Source organism: Orussus abietinus, unplaced genomic scaffold, assembly GCF_000612105.2.
Source record: "Orussus abietinus isolate OABI.00-Male unplaced genomic scaffold, Oabi_2.0 scaffold25, whole genome shotgun sequence".
Taxonomy (NCBI): domain Eukaryota; kingdom Metazoa; phylum Arthropoda; class Insecta; order Hymenoptera; family Orussidae; genus Orussus; species Orussus abietinus.
The window spans coordinates 238,475-255,434 of NW_019394504.1; the positions used below are offsets into that span (position 1 = coordinate 238,475).

Genomic DNA, 16,960 nt, shown 5'->3' on the forward strand with positions numbered 1-16,960 from the left:
ACTCGAGCGCGACAAAAAACGAGGTAGAAGCCTAAAGTATAAATAAAAGATGAACGTTCTCCCAAGGAGTCGATATTCTCGGTAACCCGCGGGACGTATCCCGGTTACCGGGGCGGTTATCTTCTCCGATTTAACGTTGAGAATTTTCGAACTCCGAGGGTTCGGCTCACGGCCGGCGGCTTGGGTGGCGCTGGCGTCGCTCGGGGCGCGGTGGGGTCGGTTGGCGGCGCTGGGGTGCCGGTCGGGTGGCGCGTGCGGGCCGCTGGCAGTGCAGCCGTCCGGCGCCCGCACCGTATCTCGGATGCGCGGCGGCCCGAGCTTCGGTCCACTCGGCCCAGTGATGCTCGGCCGCGAGGAGGGTACGGTACGCTGCGGGCAAGCATCCGGAAATGCGCCACGGGCATGTAACTGAGAGCGGCGAGGACTCCCCTGGACATCGAGATGCTCGCCTACGGCTGCGAGATCACGTAGCCATGTAAACGGGCGAGCGGGAGAGCGAGGGAGAGAGAGAAAGAGAGGGAGAAAGGGAGAGAGAGAGAGAGAGCGAGTGTCATCGATGCGAGGTGCGAGCAGTGCGGCCTCACGGTGAAAATCTGGCGTGAACGGTGCCGCGGTGGATCGGGGATCATGGCGTCGGCCCCGGCCGAGCCTCCGGCCAGTCACGGGCACAGCTTCAGTAAGAGGACGTTTCACAAACCGACCTACTGCCACAGCTGCACCGACATACTCTGGGGCATCATTCAGCCGGGGTTCATCTGCGACGGTACGACGCCAGGAGGAGCGGCGAGCCCCGAAACCCACCCTGGCGGCCGGCTTCCCCTCGGGCCCCGGGGACCGGCCGGAAGTCCCGCCGCCCGGGCCCGATCGCGCCCGCCATGGACATATAGCGCGATTACGCTGCCCTGATCGATAACCGCGGAGTAACGAAATGTCGACTCCTCGGGACCTTCGCTCGCTCGCGGCAGGCCAAACCTGGCTGACCTCCAACGGGCGATGAATGGAAAGTGCCCATTCAGGGTCGCGTCCGCTTTCCGAGGGTGGGATTCGCGCGGTGGGTGGGAAGGAGGACGCCTGGCTCTGGCTTCGGGACTCGGGCCCGACGGGGCCCGTCGACGCCGCGCTCCGGGAACGAAGGGGCGCGCATCGAGAGAGGCCCCGACGGCCACGAAGCAGGAGGAGAAACAGAGGGCAGAGGGTGCGCGCATCGCGGCACTCGCGAGCATTGATCGAGGGGGTGAGGTGGGGAGCGGTGAACGCGAGACCAAAGGGGTGAGAGGGGTGAGGAAGGGCGAGGAGTGGGGAGCAACGAGGATCGACGGATGAATACCGATTTGTCATCTCTGGGAGGAGAGCACGATGTCGGATGCGACGTGCCATCCGTTCGTTAGGACGTCGGGGGTGAAATAGGTGGCCTGGTGGGAGCTGGAACGCGAAGAGACGACTCTCGGCGACGGGAGACCCCGAAGACGAGGACGGAGGACGCGAAGAGGGAAGATCCGAAGAGAAATTAGAGATTTAAAAAATTATTAACTCCGGAATTTCCATGAAGGCCGATCGGGGATCGCCGAGACTCGTCGCGTCTCCATCGTTGAAGGAGATATAAGAACGATGTCGGGAAAATTCGCGTAATGACGTTGCACGGTGGATCGATAATGATTTTTATTTACCGTGCACCGTGCTTCCGTTATCCGCTGGAAAATAAGCGTAGACCTCTGAAAGGGCCGCAAGGGTGCGAATAAATTCCGATTCGCCCCTCGAGTGGAGGCGCCTCGAGCTTCCCTGAAACCGCCCCGATCCGTGGGGTCTCCCGTTTCCACTCTCGTGTGGGATCGCTTCGAGGTGGAGTGCCGGGATCCGATAAAGAAGAAGGTGCTCCCGACTCTTCCCCTCGCCGGAGAAATTTCGGTTTGCCGTTTGGAGTCGAATTTTTGGAGGGATCCCGGCGCCCACTTTGACTCCCACCGTGCATCTCGATTCCATGGCCGGATGGAAGGAATCGTTTTACGGAAAGGGGAACCGCCTCTCGGTGGTGTCGTCGGGCGGAAAAGTGTCGCTGAAATTTCGGAAGAACTCCTTCCTGCCCTTTCGAACCCCCTTAATTATAGACTCGGCTCCCCGTCCATCGGCCAATCACGGTCAGTCGCCTTCGCTTTTCCAGCAGCCCTGTGACGTCAGTGCGCCCTCCAACCCTCGATTGTTCGTTCCGTCCTTTCCACGTCCACCAAACTGGACAGACCCGTGATCAAGAGGCTGAAAACGTTGCATAACTTCTTCCAATGCCCCCGCTTCCACGTTAGCCACCGAAAAACTCCACGTACCTGACAACGACATTATTAATATCGATGTCAATATTATCCGATTCGCAAATTTATGGGAAATATGTGAGATTCGTTCCTCGGAAGAGCACCTAAAATCTCGTACCTTCGTCGAATTTGTGGGATTCTGAATTTTAGAAATTTGGAAAATTGGGCCTACGAGGGCCAATCGTACCGGATGAGCGGAGAAAGTTCTTGCAGTTAACCGAGTCAAAGGCGTTGCTTTTTAATACGAGGATTAGTCTCCCGGTCGCGTCACGTAATGTCGAGGTTGGCGGGAAAATCGAGGCCGCTTCCTTTCGCTCCGGACTCGCGGAAAAGATTCAGGAAAAACGATACGATATCGGCGAAAAGTCGGACGTAATGTCTCCCATTCGGCGGTCCGTGTTGCCGGTCTGCCGCGCTTTGTTATGCCAGCCAATTGTTCGGTGGCATTGTTCCAGCACGCCATTGAGCACCGATAATGTCAATAACGAACACTGAGCGTCGAGACCAACCGGGACGGCCAGGCTACTTACAAGAGGTGTCATTAGTTGCGATTTTTTCTTTCTTTTACCGGGGGATACGGATGGCTTTTACCGAGACGCGACTTCTCGATATAAGCGTCGGTCTCGCCGTCGGTAGCTCGAAATAATATTATAATATCGGACTTGGATATCGTATCCTCCCCTCTGTACCCTGCTGATCGTTAATTCCGTTTAATTTTAATGTTTCAGTGTGCAACTTCGTGGTGCACGATCGCTGTCTTAAGGCCGTCGTCTCTCCCTGTTCCAGCATCGCGGCAAGCCTGATTAAGGTAAGAAACAACTGCGTTAAATTAATCTGCAGATTTTTTGGTGCACCCTGTTAACAACCGATCCCGTCCTTTCAGAACCCTGTGGCGCACTGCTGGTCCGAGCAGGCACACCACAAGAAGAAATTCTGCAACGTGTGTCGGAAGCGGTTGGAGGACAATCTGTCCATCCACTGCGAAAGTAAGTCCTAGAGGTAGATCCTGAAAGAGCTAGGAGACACCCATCCCCGTGAATTTCTCTGTCCAGTATGCGAGTACTTCGTGCACACCGACTGCCAGGATTTCGCGGTGGCGGACTGCAAGGAGAACGCGACGTACCTACCTGGGAAGGACTTGGCGTCAGTGAAGCACACGCATCACTGGCGCGAAGGAAACCTCCCTAGTAGCTCGAAATGCGTCGTCTGCAAGAAAGGATGCTTTTCCGCCGAGTGCCTCTCAGGAATCCGCTGCGAGTGGTGCGGCGTCACGGTGAGGAGAATAACGAAAAGGACCTCTTCGGCGCCTTCTCCGTCGTCTCGCGATTGATACGGTGCCCTTTGTCCTTCCAGTCGCACGCGTACTGTTACAAGACCATGCACACCGTTGTCAAGATCCCGGAATGCACGTTTGGCTGTCTGAAACCGATCTACCTGCCGCCCCACGCAGTCAGCATCCCACGCACCGAGGTTCCCATGGAAGCCATCATTGGAGTGCAAGTACGACGTAAGGAAGTCCTGGCGCGTGAGTATTCCTGCCGTAAGTGTCTGCCTCCTACGTTCACGATAGCGAGTAGAGTGTCATGGCGTAGATATACATATCCTGTCGCAAAGTAATCCGACGTATCGTGAGATACGATGGGACGTAATACACGATTGGAAGAGTGGAGGCGCCGATTGTTTCGTTTCAGGAGGAGCCCTGACGGAACGATAATTATATGCGTCAGCTTCACTTTGCGATAGACGAGGTTCGATCGATCCGTTTAGACCAAGACCCTTCACTGATTTGCAAACAAGTGGAACGGGGGTAATTCTTCGCCGACACCTCAAACCGACTCGCCGTCCGAGAGGAGAGAGAAACGGGCGTCTTGTCGTTGTTTCCTCTTCTTGTTTTTGCCACCCTACTAACGAGCGGACCGAGGTTTCACGGATGTTCCCTTGAACGAGGATGCGAATAACGAGGAACGATCGCCCCGGTTTAATGTTGCTCGGCGAGACAAACGGTTAAAGGATCACCCGGTGAAGCGATTTGCGGAACGTGCACGGTCACGTACTTCGTTATTGATTTACTGTCTCTGTAATATTACGCGGTGATTTTACAAAGAGTCCCGCCTCCTACGAAAGTCCTCTTTCATCGGCGGCGTCCGAGGGTCCGTACGGTGCGTTAACGATGACACGATTCGTTTTAAAAATCGATTTGGGCATGTCGGGTTCTTACCGTACGAGCATATTTTGAATTTCGCTCCGGACCGAGCTCTAGTCTCTGTTATTAATTTTTATTTGGAGCTGAAAAGAATTCCCAGTAAAGAGAAAAGTAGATAAAATATGTACTAATTTAAGGCTGGAAAGGTCGACCCGGGGCGGACGTCGAAGAGGAGGACTCTTCTTATTTATGAATTTCGCCTCCTCGGAATTGGTTAATCCCTTTCGAGACTCTCTCGACCGAACGTTAATCGCTCTCGCTCTCCTTTGTCGCCCGAGATAAGAAACTTTGCCGTGTCGTTCGGTCCCCATGAGTATATCCGTAACCATTCGGATCTGTCAGTCGTCGCGTTTCCTCTCTTTTATTACGCACTGTTGCACGATTATGAAGTCTAATGTCTAGTTTACTGCACTAACACCGTTAAGTCAGCGACCCGTAAAGGTGCTCGGTGCTGCAAGGGTAGGTACAGGGCCGTCTTTACATAAGGGGCGAACAAGGCTGTACGAGAAAGATACCATCTTCCGTTCCGTATACTCGTTCCTCTTTTTCTCCCTGGAGTATTTACGAACCTCGCGAAAGCTCGAAGGTGCAATTTGTCTAAGGACGGCCCTAAGTAGTCACGGGGATGAACTACGCCTTTACATTTTTTTATTTCTTTTTTTTTTTTCTACAGAATCGTATCGCTCCCAACCCCGAGCCCGGATCGAATTTCCTTCCGATCGGGGCTAAATCACAACCTAGTCGAAGAGTTCGCAGCCGATGTAGAATAGATCGATTTCTTTAACTAGAGGACGGCTCCTTGCACGTGAACTTCGATAATTACACGTACATACTTAATCGAGCTTTGTGTACGTTTTTAAGATCTTTTCTCCATGGCATGTCGAATATCCGTTCCCTTTGGAAAAACAGTCGCCATTCGATCATTCATTTGCACTCACTATCAATGGCCACTCGAGCTAATTGTCGCAATTAACGTGGAAAGTTATGAAAACCAGGAGATACGTAGGTTTAAAGTGACACTCGAGACGACGCGATGGTCGCTACGGAGATCGCTTAGAAGACCGTCGTCCTAAAAGGCGAGCCTTTTAAAGAATTCGGACCACCGTCTGCTTCTATTTGAAGATTTCACCGGCGAGCGATTCGATTTCGCCGAGAGCGAACAAATCGGGGGTGCAGGCCACCTGGCCGAAGCTTTGAGGCGCCTTTCACTAGTTTTGCCACGTAGCTGCCATGGAAATTGTCATGCTTCCCCTCCTTATGCTCGAGGTACTTAGATTATTATCGTCATCGTGCAACCATGTGTGTGAGCGTACCGACTATTAGAGATATACCTGCGCTCTTTATTCGGACCACGTTGCGGGGAGACTTAGTTGGCGGCCGATTACTTTTCCGCGTTTTCGCGCCTCGGGAATGTTTTCTGCCCTCGATGGAAGAACGAAGGGAAATGGGGCATTCTTAACCCCTTGCCGGTCGATTTAGATCGACCCGGGTGACGAGTCCGTCATTGTAAAGGCAAAGGGTTGAAAGCGCGACGACGCGTGGCAATGATGGCGCCAAAAAATTCTCTCCGTTAACCGTAGCTGTTATGACTTCGCGTACGTATTGTTACTTAGACCAGTGACTAGTCGGTAGACTCATCCGAACGACGCTCTTCCTTTTTCAAAGTTTACAATGCTTCTATGTATCGTCACCCTCGATGGAAACTACTTCCGAGATCCCTCGTTAATTCGGCACCTCGTTGATCAAGGAACTGGTATTGAAATTAATGTCGGCCTGGCGGGGTTTCTCGAGGTGTTTCCACCGGAGGCTTTTGAGTTAACGACAACGCCGGAGGCACGTAACACGTTATAGGTGAAACTAAACCTTTGGAAATTCGTCCTTCGGATTGAGCGGTTTGATCGCCAGGTGGAACTTACTTTTTCATCGGGCCGATTCGATACAAGGACGGCAGAATTCATCGCCGGTTTATACACGGCCGCGATGAAAAATGAACTTCCTCCGTTTGAGGGCTGTGCGACCTAACCGAGTTTAACTTTTTCGCCACTAAGCTTCCCGAGCTGGTCGCGGAATCGCGTGGATCTTACGGAAAAATGGTAATCGATTGCTTGGAGGGATTCGATACTTTTATAGTCCACGGGGAATCCGGTCGGTGCGATTCGTCCTTTCTTTTTACGATTTGCAGCTTTTACAAAAGGCATATCGATCCCTGCACGGTCATGAGATCATGTTTTATCCGAGGATACGGTTTCGATGTGACTAGAGAATGGCAAAAGGTTTTTCGATGTAAAAAAAGATTGAGTGAAGCCAACACCCGCGAACTCCCCTCGATGTGTCTCCTTTCAGAGAATTACCGACGTACCTGGGACAGGTATTCACTGATTTGGATCGGGATAAAATCTCGAATTTATTATTGAAATTTTTTTTTTAACACTTTGATACATTCTCATCGTACACCGTACTTCACGTACATCTTAGAAAATTGCTTCGTGTACTTTAAAGCGTGTTCGCTTCTCTGTGCCACATCGCATTGTACGTATACCCTCCTCCACCGCAATACGTGCTCCTACGACCAGAGGTGTGACTTTAAAAATTGAATTTCCGGATGATCAGGAAGTTCTCGTTGTGAATAAAAAATAATGTGTGCCGAGGGGATGATTTAAAAACGGAATTAATTAATGGAGGAACGAGCTCTGGACGCAGGAGCGCAAGGAACGCAGCACAGTTTCTCAAAACGCACGCTTTCGTTCTAAGTGTTGTTTAAATCGAGCAGTTTATTTGAACGTGCGCCCTTTCACATTGTTTCTTCAATATTTCGTTATTGGCCATCTCGTTTTTAGCATGTAGACGTGTTTCGCTTCGTTGCATGCGCTGTCACTCAGCCCGCTGGATGCCGTGTGAGATTCTGTCACGCTTATCAGACCAATGTGCTGTGAAGTCGAGAGCAGGAATGCCACTGAGCACCCCTAATATCTGTGCTTCGAAAGAACCTTCGTAAGCCTATCGATGGTAAGAGGATCAGCACCTTAATTAGAAAACGACTAGAAGAGAGATAAAGGCAGTAGTATCCTCGCGTTCGGCATTCTCGAAACTCTCCTTCGAGACTCAGTCCTTTTTCTGTGCCATGCAAGTTCGCGGACAAATTTCTAAAGGTTTGAACATTAATTTATTAATTTATTAATTTTTTTCCGGTAAACCGAAACAATCGAGCGATAATTAGATTCCCAGCACCGTTGGTCGCTTCTTGCCACCTGGAATTTTTCTTCGGGCGTGGAATTATTTCCAAGGGAAATTTGCTAGAGAGAAAAATTTGTCCGCGAACATGGGGAACGAGCCGGTAATTGGTAATTATAAACGTGGAGGGGTACTACTGGTTTAAGCCGGGAGGGCGGTGATCCAGCCGAAATGGAATCAGAGGATACTTTTTGATCCTCCCCGAGCCGGTAACCGAAATCGCCCTTTATCTGGAACCTCGTAGTCCGGACTTGCAGTTTCTTTGACCTGGAACCTTTAAAAATGACCTCTTTTCCGCAGCGCGAAGCATATCCGAGGAGTTCAGCAGCAACGACACGCGATACCGCGATGCGGCCGACGAGCCGGCACAGTCGAGCGGAACCCACGGCCGTGATCCCAGGTCTCCGAAGGAAAAGGACGATAAGGAACGAGGGGACGAAGGTATCGCTCCTAAAAAGGTTATACTCGAATAGAACGCGACGTCACGAACGAAGATCTAGAAGGAAAGATGCGCCGACCTAGGACTAGGATACCCGACGAGACTCGTTCTCACCTGGTCGAAAGGACGAGGGGAAAATACCGATTCGAGGGTCTTAACGTATAATTGAAGAGGCTCGATGACACCGCGATTCATGTACCATTATTACACTTTCAGAGACGATGAAGGTGTACGATGGCAACAATTCTTTGAGAAGGCGCATCTTTCGAGTTGTCACGGTGTCCCGACAAGCTACCACGGAGCAAATTCTTACGTCGGCCCTCCGAGCGTTTCACATTACAAAAGATCCGAGTACGTTCGTTAACGGGGACGCCTCCAGTGGGCCGTGACAATGGCCCCTCGGTTTACACATTAATCATTCATTTCAGGCAATTTTTACTTAACCGATTTGTACGCCCCGGACGAGACTCCCCTGTGCGACCCGTTACCGGTGCAAAATTTACATCGAATGGAAGGCAAGCGTCCCGCTGTCTTCCTCAGGTTTAAGTAAGTTACGATTTCGGGTCGAAGGACGATCCTCGATTTTTCGCCAAGCGATCTAAACTCTTGTACGTTTCTTCAGGGATAACGACAGCGGAGAAGTGAGAGTCTATCCAGGGAAATTGCAAGTTTCGGAGTCCTTCTGTTTGGTACCCGTTACGGAAACCACCACTGTCGACGACCTGATTCGCGAGGCTCTTCATCGTTTCGGGTTGCAGGACATCAATTGCGAAGATTACCGATGCAGTGAAATTCTTTTGGACCGGGGTGGTTAGTGCTCGTTCCTTCATTTTTTTTCTTTTTTCCTATCTGTTAACGCTTCGGAAATAATCCGATCGACGGCGTTTCGTTTTAGTTTCGGAGCGGGTGCTCTCGAGGGAAGAGAAGCCGTGGGAGATCGTCAAACAATTAGGGAAGGATTCGATTAGACAAATGGAATTGATGCGATTTTACCTCCAACTTAAGCAGGACCCTCACGGTCCCAATCTCGCTCTCTTCGTTGGGAACTTACCGCCGAATCTGTCCGAGCGCAATTACGAGAACATGTTGACCGAATTCTTAGGAAAAGGTAAACCACTAGTTCTCGAGATGACCGATCGCTCACACTCCTCGTTACTAAACGTTACCATTTCTTGCCTTATCAGAAAATAAGTTTTCGTCCATCGGTCCCATTTATTACGAGTACGGATCGATGGTCATTATATACGAGGACTCGAATACGGCGGTCAAGGCGTTGTACGCACTGCGGGAATCCAAATACGAGGACAAACATCTCTTAGGTGAGCATTGGGGAAACGTTTTAGAGAACCACGATTCGCTCCTTGTTACCTCGAATCGGAGACAGACGTTGTTAATTATTTTCAGTGATGCTCCTGCCCAGTATCGAGCCAAGCATGGTACCACCTGGTGTTCACCCATTACTGGTATTCGTAAACGTTAAATCTGGTGGTTGCCAGGGACTTGAGTTGATCTCTAGCTTTCGTAAACTCTTAAATCCCTACCAAGTATTCGACTTGGACAATGGCGGACCTCTTCCGGGGTGAGTCTTCTACACCCTACTTGCAGCGAGGCCCTTGCCGTTTTGGATGCCAATCGAGTTATTGTCTCTAATATTTTTTATTTTCAGGCTATACGTCTTTCGGCACATAAAGAATTACAAAATCTTAGTTTGCGGCGGGGACGGTACGATCGGCTGGGTGTTACAATGCCTGGACAACGTCGGCCAGGACAGCGAGTGCTCGTCGCCTGCATGCGCAATTGTTCCACTTGGTACCGGAAACGATCTTGCGCGCGTATTACGCTGGGGTTCGGGATACACCGGAGCCGAGGACCCCCTGAGTCTTCTGCGAGACGTCATCGATGCCGAAGAGATAACCTTGGATCGATGGACGGTAGTTTTCCACCCCGAAGAAAAGGAAGACAAGTCGCAACAAGTGGCCAACCCTGCAGGTAAAGGAGGTACCGCACGAGAGGGGAAATTTCTAAAACACAAAGGTTCACACGCTTTTGCGGTTTTTAGGAGTTGGGTCGACCAGCGAAGACAATACACAGATATTCGTGATGAATAATTACTTCGGGATCGGAATCGACGCGGACTTGTGCCTCGATTTTCACAATGCACGAGAGGAGAATCCGAACAAATTCAACAGTCGGTTTCGTAACAAAGGTGTCTACGTGAAAATGGGTCTGCGCAAGATGGTCGGGAGGAAACCGTGCAAAGACTTGCACAGGGAAATTCGGCTGGAAGTTGACGGACGGGTGGTGGATCTTCCGCAAGTCGAAGGCATCATCATTCTCAATATTCTAAGGTAGTCCCGAGGCAAGACGTTTTTTAACCCGCGTCCAGAGTACCGGTCCAAATTGTTCATCGTGGCCCTTCTTTTCCGCAAATCAGCTGGGGCTCGGGAGCGAATCCTTGGGGACAGGACAAGGAGGATCAGTTCAATAAGCCGAATCACTGGGACGGGATGTTGGAGGTCGTCGGCGTTACGGGGGTGGTGCACTTGGGGCAGATTCAATCTGGTCTTCGCACCGCCATGAGGATAGCTCAGGTTGTCGAAACGTTTGTTAAATATTTATTTATCGCATAAACTCCGTGATCCCGTTTCCCTTAAATCTTGCTTCTACCTCCCTGCGATATTCCCTCTCCTTTGCCGACCCCTTAATTCACCTTATGCCCTCTGTGATCGTCCCCGGTGAAGCCGTAAGTCTTGAAATTCGTCAACCTGGAAAATCATTCCGATAACAATGGCACTGTTTCCAGGGAGGTCACATAAAAATCCATTTATATTCGGACATAGCGGTGCAAGTGGACGGCGAGCCGTGGATTCAAAGTCCAGGGAACGTCGTGGTCCTGAAGTCGGCACTGAAGGTAAGCTTCCTGCTGCATTTAGGCCCTGAGTTTTCCCAGATGCGATGGACGGTATGGTGTAGATATCCGAGAGTGCACACCTTCATAGGCAACGCACGTATCTCTAGGCGAGAAAAGAAAATGCACGCACGCTTTGACTCTCATTTCCGAGCTTCTCGATCGAGTCCGACCAAGCCACGAGCGAGAAAGAAAAATCAGAAGAGACCCTAAGGGCGATTCACGCCAGCCGCTTTAGCCGAGCCCGAGATTGTCCATTCCCAAGTATCGAAGCGCATCTTCCGCGTAAAGGAATCATTTGAAACGGATCCCCAGGTCCATTCTTCGATTCCTAGCTACCGTGAAGCCAAACCATGACACTCTTTTCATCGTTGATACAGTGCACTCTGCACACCGTAATCGGCACGGTAGACTCCAGCTTATTTCACGTAGCGGCGCTCCAGGGCCGCCACACTGCACCGTCCAGCGCTTCGCTCGTGATACCGAGTTTCCTTTGTGATAACGACCGATCGAACGTGGCACGTAAATCCGATTCGACGGAGAACTATCCCGTACATCCTAGAAGTAGATCCCCACGTACCTCGTCTCGCGATCGCGCGTAATCCCGCCAGGGCGTTACCCAAATCCAAAGGCCGATGGTCCGCGAGCGCATGCGTCCTCCCTTCCGCCCAGTCGCACTCTACTAATGACTCCTTGTTCCTCTGTTCACTCCAGGCTACCATGTTGAAGAAAAATAAGATCAAGCGTCGGAATACCGAACCGTCGATCCTACCTGCTAACGGGGAGGGGGGCAAGAGCACAGACGAGTAGACCAACGGCCATTCCGGCAGCTCTCGCAGATAGAATCGGTCCATTCGATGTCGTTCCTCGTTCCGTTCCGCCGAGTCGGGCAACCTCTCTGCCTAGACTCCTCCGTGCTAAAAGCGGCCAAGGGAACTCTTCCGGGTGGATCGAGGGGTTATTCGCCCACGAAATCGGAAATCGCTCGAAACCAGGGGCAATAAGACCCGATACGATTTATTCGAAATCCGTGGGAGATTGATCCGGTTCGAAGGAAATCCCAAGCGGAACGTCGGATATCCCTGAAAATCGCCGAAACGTTGTTACGGAAATTTTCACGCCGAACGTCGGATATCCCTGAAAATCGCCGAAACGTTGTTACGGAAATTTTCACGCCGAACGTCGGATATCCCTGAAAATCGCCGAAACATTGTTACGGAAATTTTCACGCCGAACGTCCCTCGGTATTTAATTACATCGTTGTTTGTCCTATGAAATCGGTGGCGATCGGCCCTCGAAGAAGGACGTCGTTTTCTCCGATTTCCGAGCGAATAGCCCCTCGGGGTGTATCTATCGTCGACCGATCGAGCCGCGATCGGTTTTCCGAGCATGCGACATCCGCTGTCTCCTGCGAACGCGACCGTCTCCTCTCTCGTTATCTCTCTTTCCCCTCTCACTCACTATCTGTCTCTTTCTCCGATCCCTCTCGTGTTAGGAAGCTATGGGACCGTGGTCCGAAAATGCGGTAGAAAACGGTGCCCGTTTCCTTTCTCGTCCAGCACTTCGTCGGGTTTGCCAGGCGAAGGAGTAGACGTTAGAGCTTTTCGGCTTCTTCATTCGGAAGCAATAAGTACGTTGTAACGATTAACGCACACGCGTGTACGCGCATAGACGTGGAAGATGGTAGAACGCTGAAATAAATTAGACGAAACTAGAGGGGTTCCCGGTTGGATGCAGGTTTTTTTCTTTATTTTTTTTTTCTACCCATAAAAGTTATCGATCTAGCGTCAGTCGTGCGAGGAAAGGTGACAGGGTGAGAATAATTCGTTTTTTTTTTTCTGGGTACGACTTTTAGGCAGGATCGGTGCGTGGATGTCACGGTTAAAGTCCTACGAATCGGTCGCGCGAGTACCTCGATTTTCCGTCCCCAATTTGGTTGCCGCGAGCGGGTCGTTGCCCTTCTACTCAATATACCCTGGCCGTGTTCGAACGTATTGGCTTGTGTATCTGAAGGTCCTGTGTGCGATCCCCTGATCCTCTCCCTTCCTAGGCCACGATGCTGAAGAAGACCAAGGGCAAGATGAAGCGGCGAAACACGGAGCCGAGCATGCAACTGGCCCTGCAGGCAGCGGCCTCGAACGAGCCGGATTCCGAGGTCTTCTGAGCACGGCCGCCCTCGAGGCTCCTCTGGATTCGCCCCGAGGAAAGCGAAGGAAAATCTACTAGAGGTCGAGGGAAAAGCGAGGCCAAAAAACGGGGCCTCTTCGGGTTCCTTTTCGGGGGCCCCGCGTAGCGGAGCGTCGTGCGGGGTGCCAGGCGTCCCAGGTATATAAGGGCGCGCGAGGAGCGCGCGGAGGCCAGTCGGCGCCCGGTCGGCCGCCGGGAAGGACCTCCCGGGCTCCTCCGCGCGACCCGCGACCCTTGACTCGCTGTCGAGTGCGCTCTCTCTCTCGCGAGGTCTCGCCGCGCGTCCGCCGGCGACCTCGCCGTCCCCGAGTCGACGACCGGGACCGACGTAGATCCCGTTTTTCAATGTGACGTCACACCGTACCATCCTACCTAGCTCCACCGATGAATCATTATTTTCTAGAAAGGAGTGCGCCCAGCGTTAGAAAAACCGCCGATACGGGAGGACTTCCGATTCGACGCGCTCGCGGTCCCTTTGTATTTGCGTTGCGTCATACATATGCACCCATGTATACATAGCGCGTTGCAGATACCTCGAGAAATACGTACGCGGTACTTGCGAGGAACGGGAGGCGTTAAGCGATTACCGCGGAACGTCCCGTCGTTTCGTCCGCCGTCTCGCCGGTCGACGTCGGGGCGTCCCCGACGCGACCCGCGCGCACACGGGACGCAAATCGCACGGGAAGGGAGACTGGTTGTTATCGATTATTATACCAAGGTATTTGCAATTAAATAATCAATATATTTACACGAGTAGGTGTCGAGTCGTCGAGTTTCGCGCGACGATTCGGCCGGGCAGTCCGAGTCTCATCGAGGACGCGATTCGACGCCGATCGGGGAGAGAGAGAAAGAGAGGGAAAGAGAGAGCGAGAGGAAACGGAAACGCGGATTAATAGTAATAGAAAGAGGCGACCTCGACCTCGCGTTAAACTCGTAGGTAGGGGCGGCCGATTTTCGCCGACGAGGCGGACGTCGACGGGCCGGACGTCCCGCGCCGTTGTCGGTTCCGATAACTCGATCCGAAAATCCGATCGCCTTGCCGGAGCGCGAACGCCTAGCTGTACGACACATTCCACCGTAACGTGGCGGAGAGCATTATGTAAATCTTACGACACTTATGCCAAAGAGTTTTAAGGATGGGCGAAGACCTAACCTAGTTAGCGGATCGACGGCCTCGGGCCGGGAAGCGCGCGGGGGTCGAAGTCGGGCGGGCAGTCGCGACGGTGGCGCCGCCGACCGGCGGAGTCGGGCCCGCGCCGAAGCTCCGCGACCCGCGGTCCTTGTCTCGGGGCTCATGGCTAGAGTTCTAAATCCGGTAAGTTACGTCAGAAACGAAGAGAAATTCCCGGTAACTTCTCCAAAGCCTTTTTTATCGAGAAATTATGAGAATTTGAATTTTTCAACGGAGCGAACGAGAGGTTTCGATTAGCTATAGAGAAACATCGTAGAGGGGAATTTCCGCTATACGTCCTCCGTAGCCAATAAAAACCTCCCATTCGCTTCGCCGCAGAATAAAATATCAGTTCGTTTGAAACAAATCTCATGGAATTTTCCGTCAAGTTGTACATACGTGAATATTTTTACCTGGAGGTAAATACCACCCTATAATCAATATTTTCTAATAGTAATTATTACTCTTTAGCTTGATCTTTGAAGTTAATTGAAAGAAAAAAAAAGTTATTTAAACGAAGAAACCTAAAGTAGAAGTAACAAAATTTTCTCTTAAATTCTCAATCTTCCCGGTAACTTACGGTATGTTTCACAGTTACCTCCTCCAATTTAATCTTACCGAGAATTTTTGAACTCTACTCATGGCAGGGGGTGGCCGACCGCAACCCAGGACACCCTCTGCTAAGACGGGACCGCGGGACCTCGAACGGGCCTCGGCCAGGGTTCGCTCCCCCGAGGAGTCGGGGGCCGCCTCGTCGGCTCGGACGCCCCCGCGGGCTTCGGCGGGAAATCGCGGTCGACGGGGCGTCCCCGCGGGGCGGGGCGGGCCACCTCGTTCGCTTTCCGGAGGGACGTTCTCGGTGCCAAATACACGATGTACATACGTATACTATTAAGCGTCTAGGGGGTAAGGCCGGTCGCGCGGAACGGCTCGGTGGGGACGCGCGTCGGGCCCGGCGCGAGGGGGACGCCGCGTCGGGGGCGCGGGCGGCGGAGAGGGTTAGTTTCGTGTTTATTAGGGCGCTTGTAGAGACGCGCTCTCGCACCTAGTCGACGAGACGATATTGGAAGGTGGTGCGAACCGATTCCCGTAGACTCCTCCCCGCTGGATGTCTCGAGAGCGAGCTGGGAAGACGCGTCGGGCCCGCCGCCGGCCCGGCGCCGACCCGGCGAGGACGAGGGGACACGCCTTTGTTAATATGAACAAACTGTAATACTGTAATAATTACTGTTGCTATAACACGGATAGACGAATAACAAGCTATGAACAATCTACCTATAATAAATGAATGTGCTACGAACACCTCTTGGCTCCTTCTTGCTCCCGAGGCGACGCGCTCCTCGGATCGCCTCCTCGAAGGCGACACGACACGATTTTAGGATCGATCTGAGGTACCATCGTAATAAAACTATTTAAATTACCCGTTGACACGTTTCGGAGATGTCTGGCTCCTTCCCTTCCTGGTTTTCTTGACAAACGGCGGTTCAAGAAGTCGTGTGCTGTTAAGGTGAAGTGAAACATCCTTCAAATCAGTCGATTCGAATACAACACTTTTTTTTAAGGGTATTAGGCCAAACTGTCCAAAACTTTGACACATAACTCCTGATCATCTAAGAATTGTCCCGACACATTGAAAGTTTGGATTTTTCAACCAAATTTTTTAACTCAGCCCAGACAAGAACCAAAATGGCGTCGAGATCTGATATTTCGATCGATATACAATTATCGAAGGGTCTAATATGAGAAACTAAAGGGTCAGGTCAATTTTACGAGAATTTAGAACACTCTGGTAATCGATAAATTCGCATTTGAACGGGATAAAGGCAAAAAAAGTGTTGTATGCGCTTCTATGCCAAAATGATGGGAATACGACGTCTCGGGGTGAAAATTGAATTGACCTGGAAATCACAGATGGCGCAGGGGGTCCCTCTGCAGTCAATTAGGGCCCAGAAGGCATGAACTTCGATTTCTTCATAATTATTGTACGAAAACGACAGGTGGAATATGCCATTTGGTACAATACCCAATATAATTCGACCCAGCTGTCGATATAAGAACCAACGTCGGCGACGTAGGCATTTAGAAAAATCTTCTTTATCGACGTCGGTCAAGTTCCTCGACGTGTTTCACTTCACCTTAACCTCGCGATTCAAGATGGCCGACCGGCGGAAGCCATTCCCAGGTATTTTTCGTGCAATTGGACTTTCGGAAAACACGAGTTACGGCGTGGAAGTAATTTATTGAGCGATGGCTTCGATTAGGAAACGAGTAAACGTAATTTACGCGGGCGGAAGATGTTCGATAAATTTGACGCTAGACCGTTTATTTTAAAAAAATGTAAATTTATGCTCCTGAACAGGAAACGAAGCGGGCCGCGAGACAGAAGCGCCTGTCTAGGGTGCAGATTTGTCCGTGAGATTTCTGGATAAAGATGAATAATTCATTGGATCCGATCGCACGGTGCCATTAAACGATAGCGACGATACATTTCTGACGCTCGGGGAGATCAATGATTCCG

At 51.5% G+C, this 16,960-nt stretch overlaps 1 protein-coding gene across 4 annotated transcripts; it reads left to right on the forward strand.

The window, feature by feature from the left end:
- Positions 1–297: 297 nt before the first annotated feature.
- Positions 298–14,868, forward strand: LOC105697733 (diacylglycerol kinase theta). 4 transcript variants are annotated; one of them, XM_023432560.1, is made up of 18 exons: positions 298–763; positions 3,032–3,111; positions 3,187–3,289; positions 3,356–3,576; positions 3,657–3,843; positions 5,629–5,772; positions 8,038–8,178; positions 8,393–8,527; positions 8,605–8,722; positions 8,799–8,986; positions 9,072–9,284; positions 9,361–9,495; positions 9,581–9,755; positions 9,843–10,165; positions 10,236–10,524; positions 10,611–10,767; positions 10,980–11,087; positions 13,135–14,868. In XM_023432560.1, the coding sequence occupies exons 1-18, from the start codon at positions 628–630 to the stop codon at positions 13,246–13,248; spliced, it is 2,967 nt and encodes a 988-aa protein (XP_023288328.1). In that variant the 5' UTR covers positions 298–627; the 3' UTR covers positions 13,249–14,868. The 4 variants fall into 4 exon arrangements, with proteins under 4 accessions (XP_023288328.1, XP_012276766.1, XP_012276767.1 ...); XM_012421343.1 differs by lacking the exon at positions 5,629–5,772; XM_012421344.1 differs by lacking the exon at positions 5,629–5,772 and having other exon boundaries at positions 3,657–3,828.
- The last annotated feature ends 2,092 nt before the right edge of the window (positions 14,869–16,960 follow it).

What these genes read in the sequence shown, in the direction of transcription:
- LOC105697733 (XM_023432560.1), top strand. Translation starts at nt 628, where the DNA reads ATGGCGTCGGCCCCGGCCGAGCCTCCGGCCAGTCACGGGCACAGCTTC. An exon ending in TTCCCCTCCTTATGCTCGAG is followed by an intron (nt 5,773 to 8,037) that starts GTACTTAGATTA and finishes TCTTTTCCGCAG; the next exon opens with CGCGAAGCATATCCGAGGAG. An exon ending in GCTGTCTTCCTCAGGTTTAA is followed by an intron (nt 8,723 to 8,798) that starts GTAAGTTACGAT and finishes ACGTTTCTTCAG; the next exon opens with GGATAACGACAGCGGAGAAG.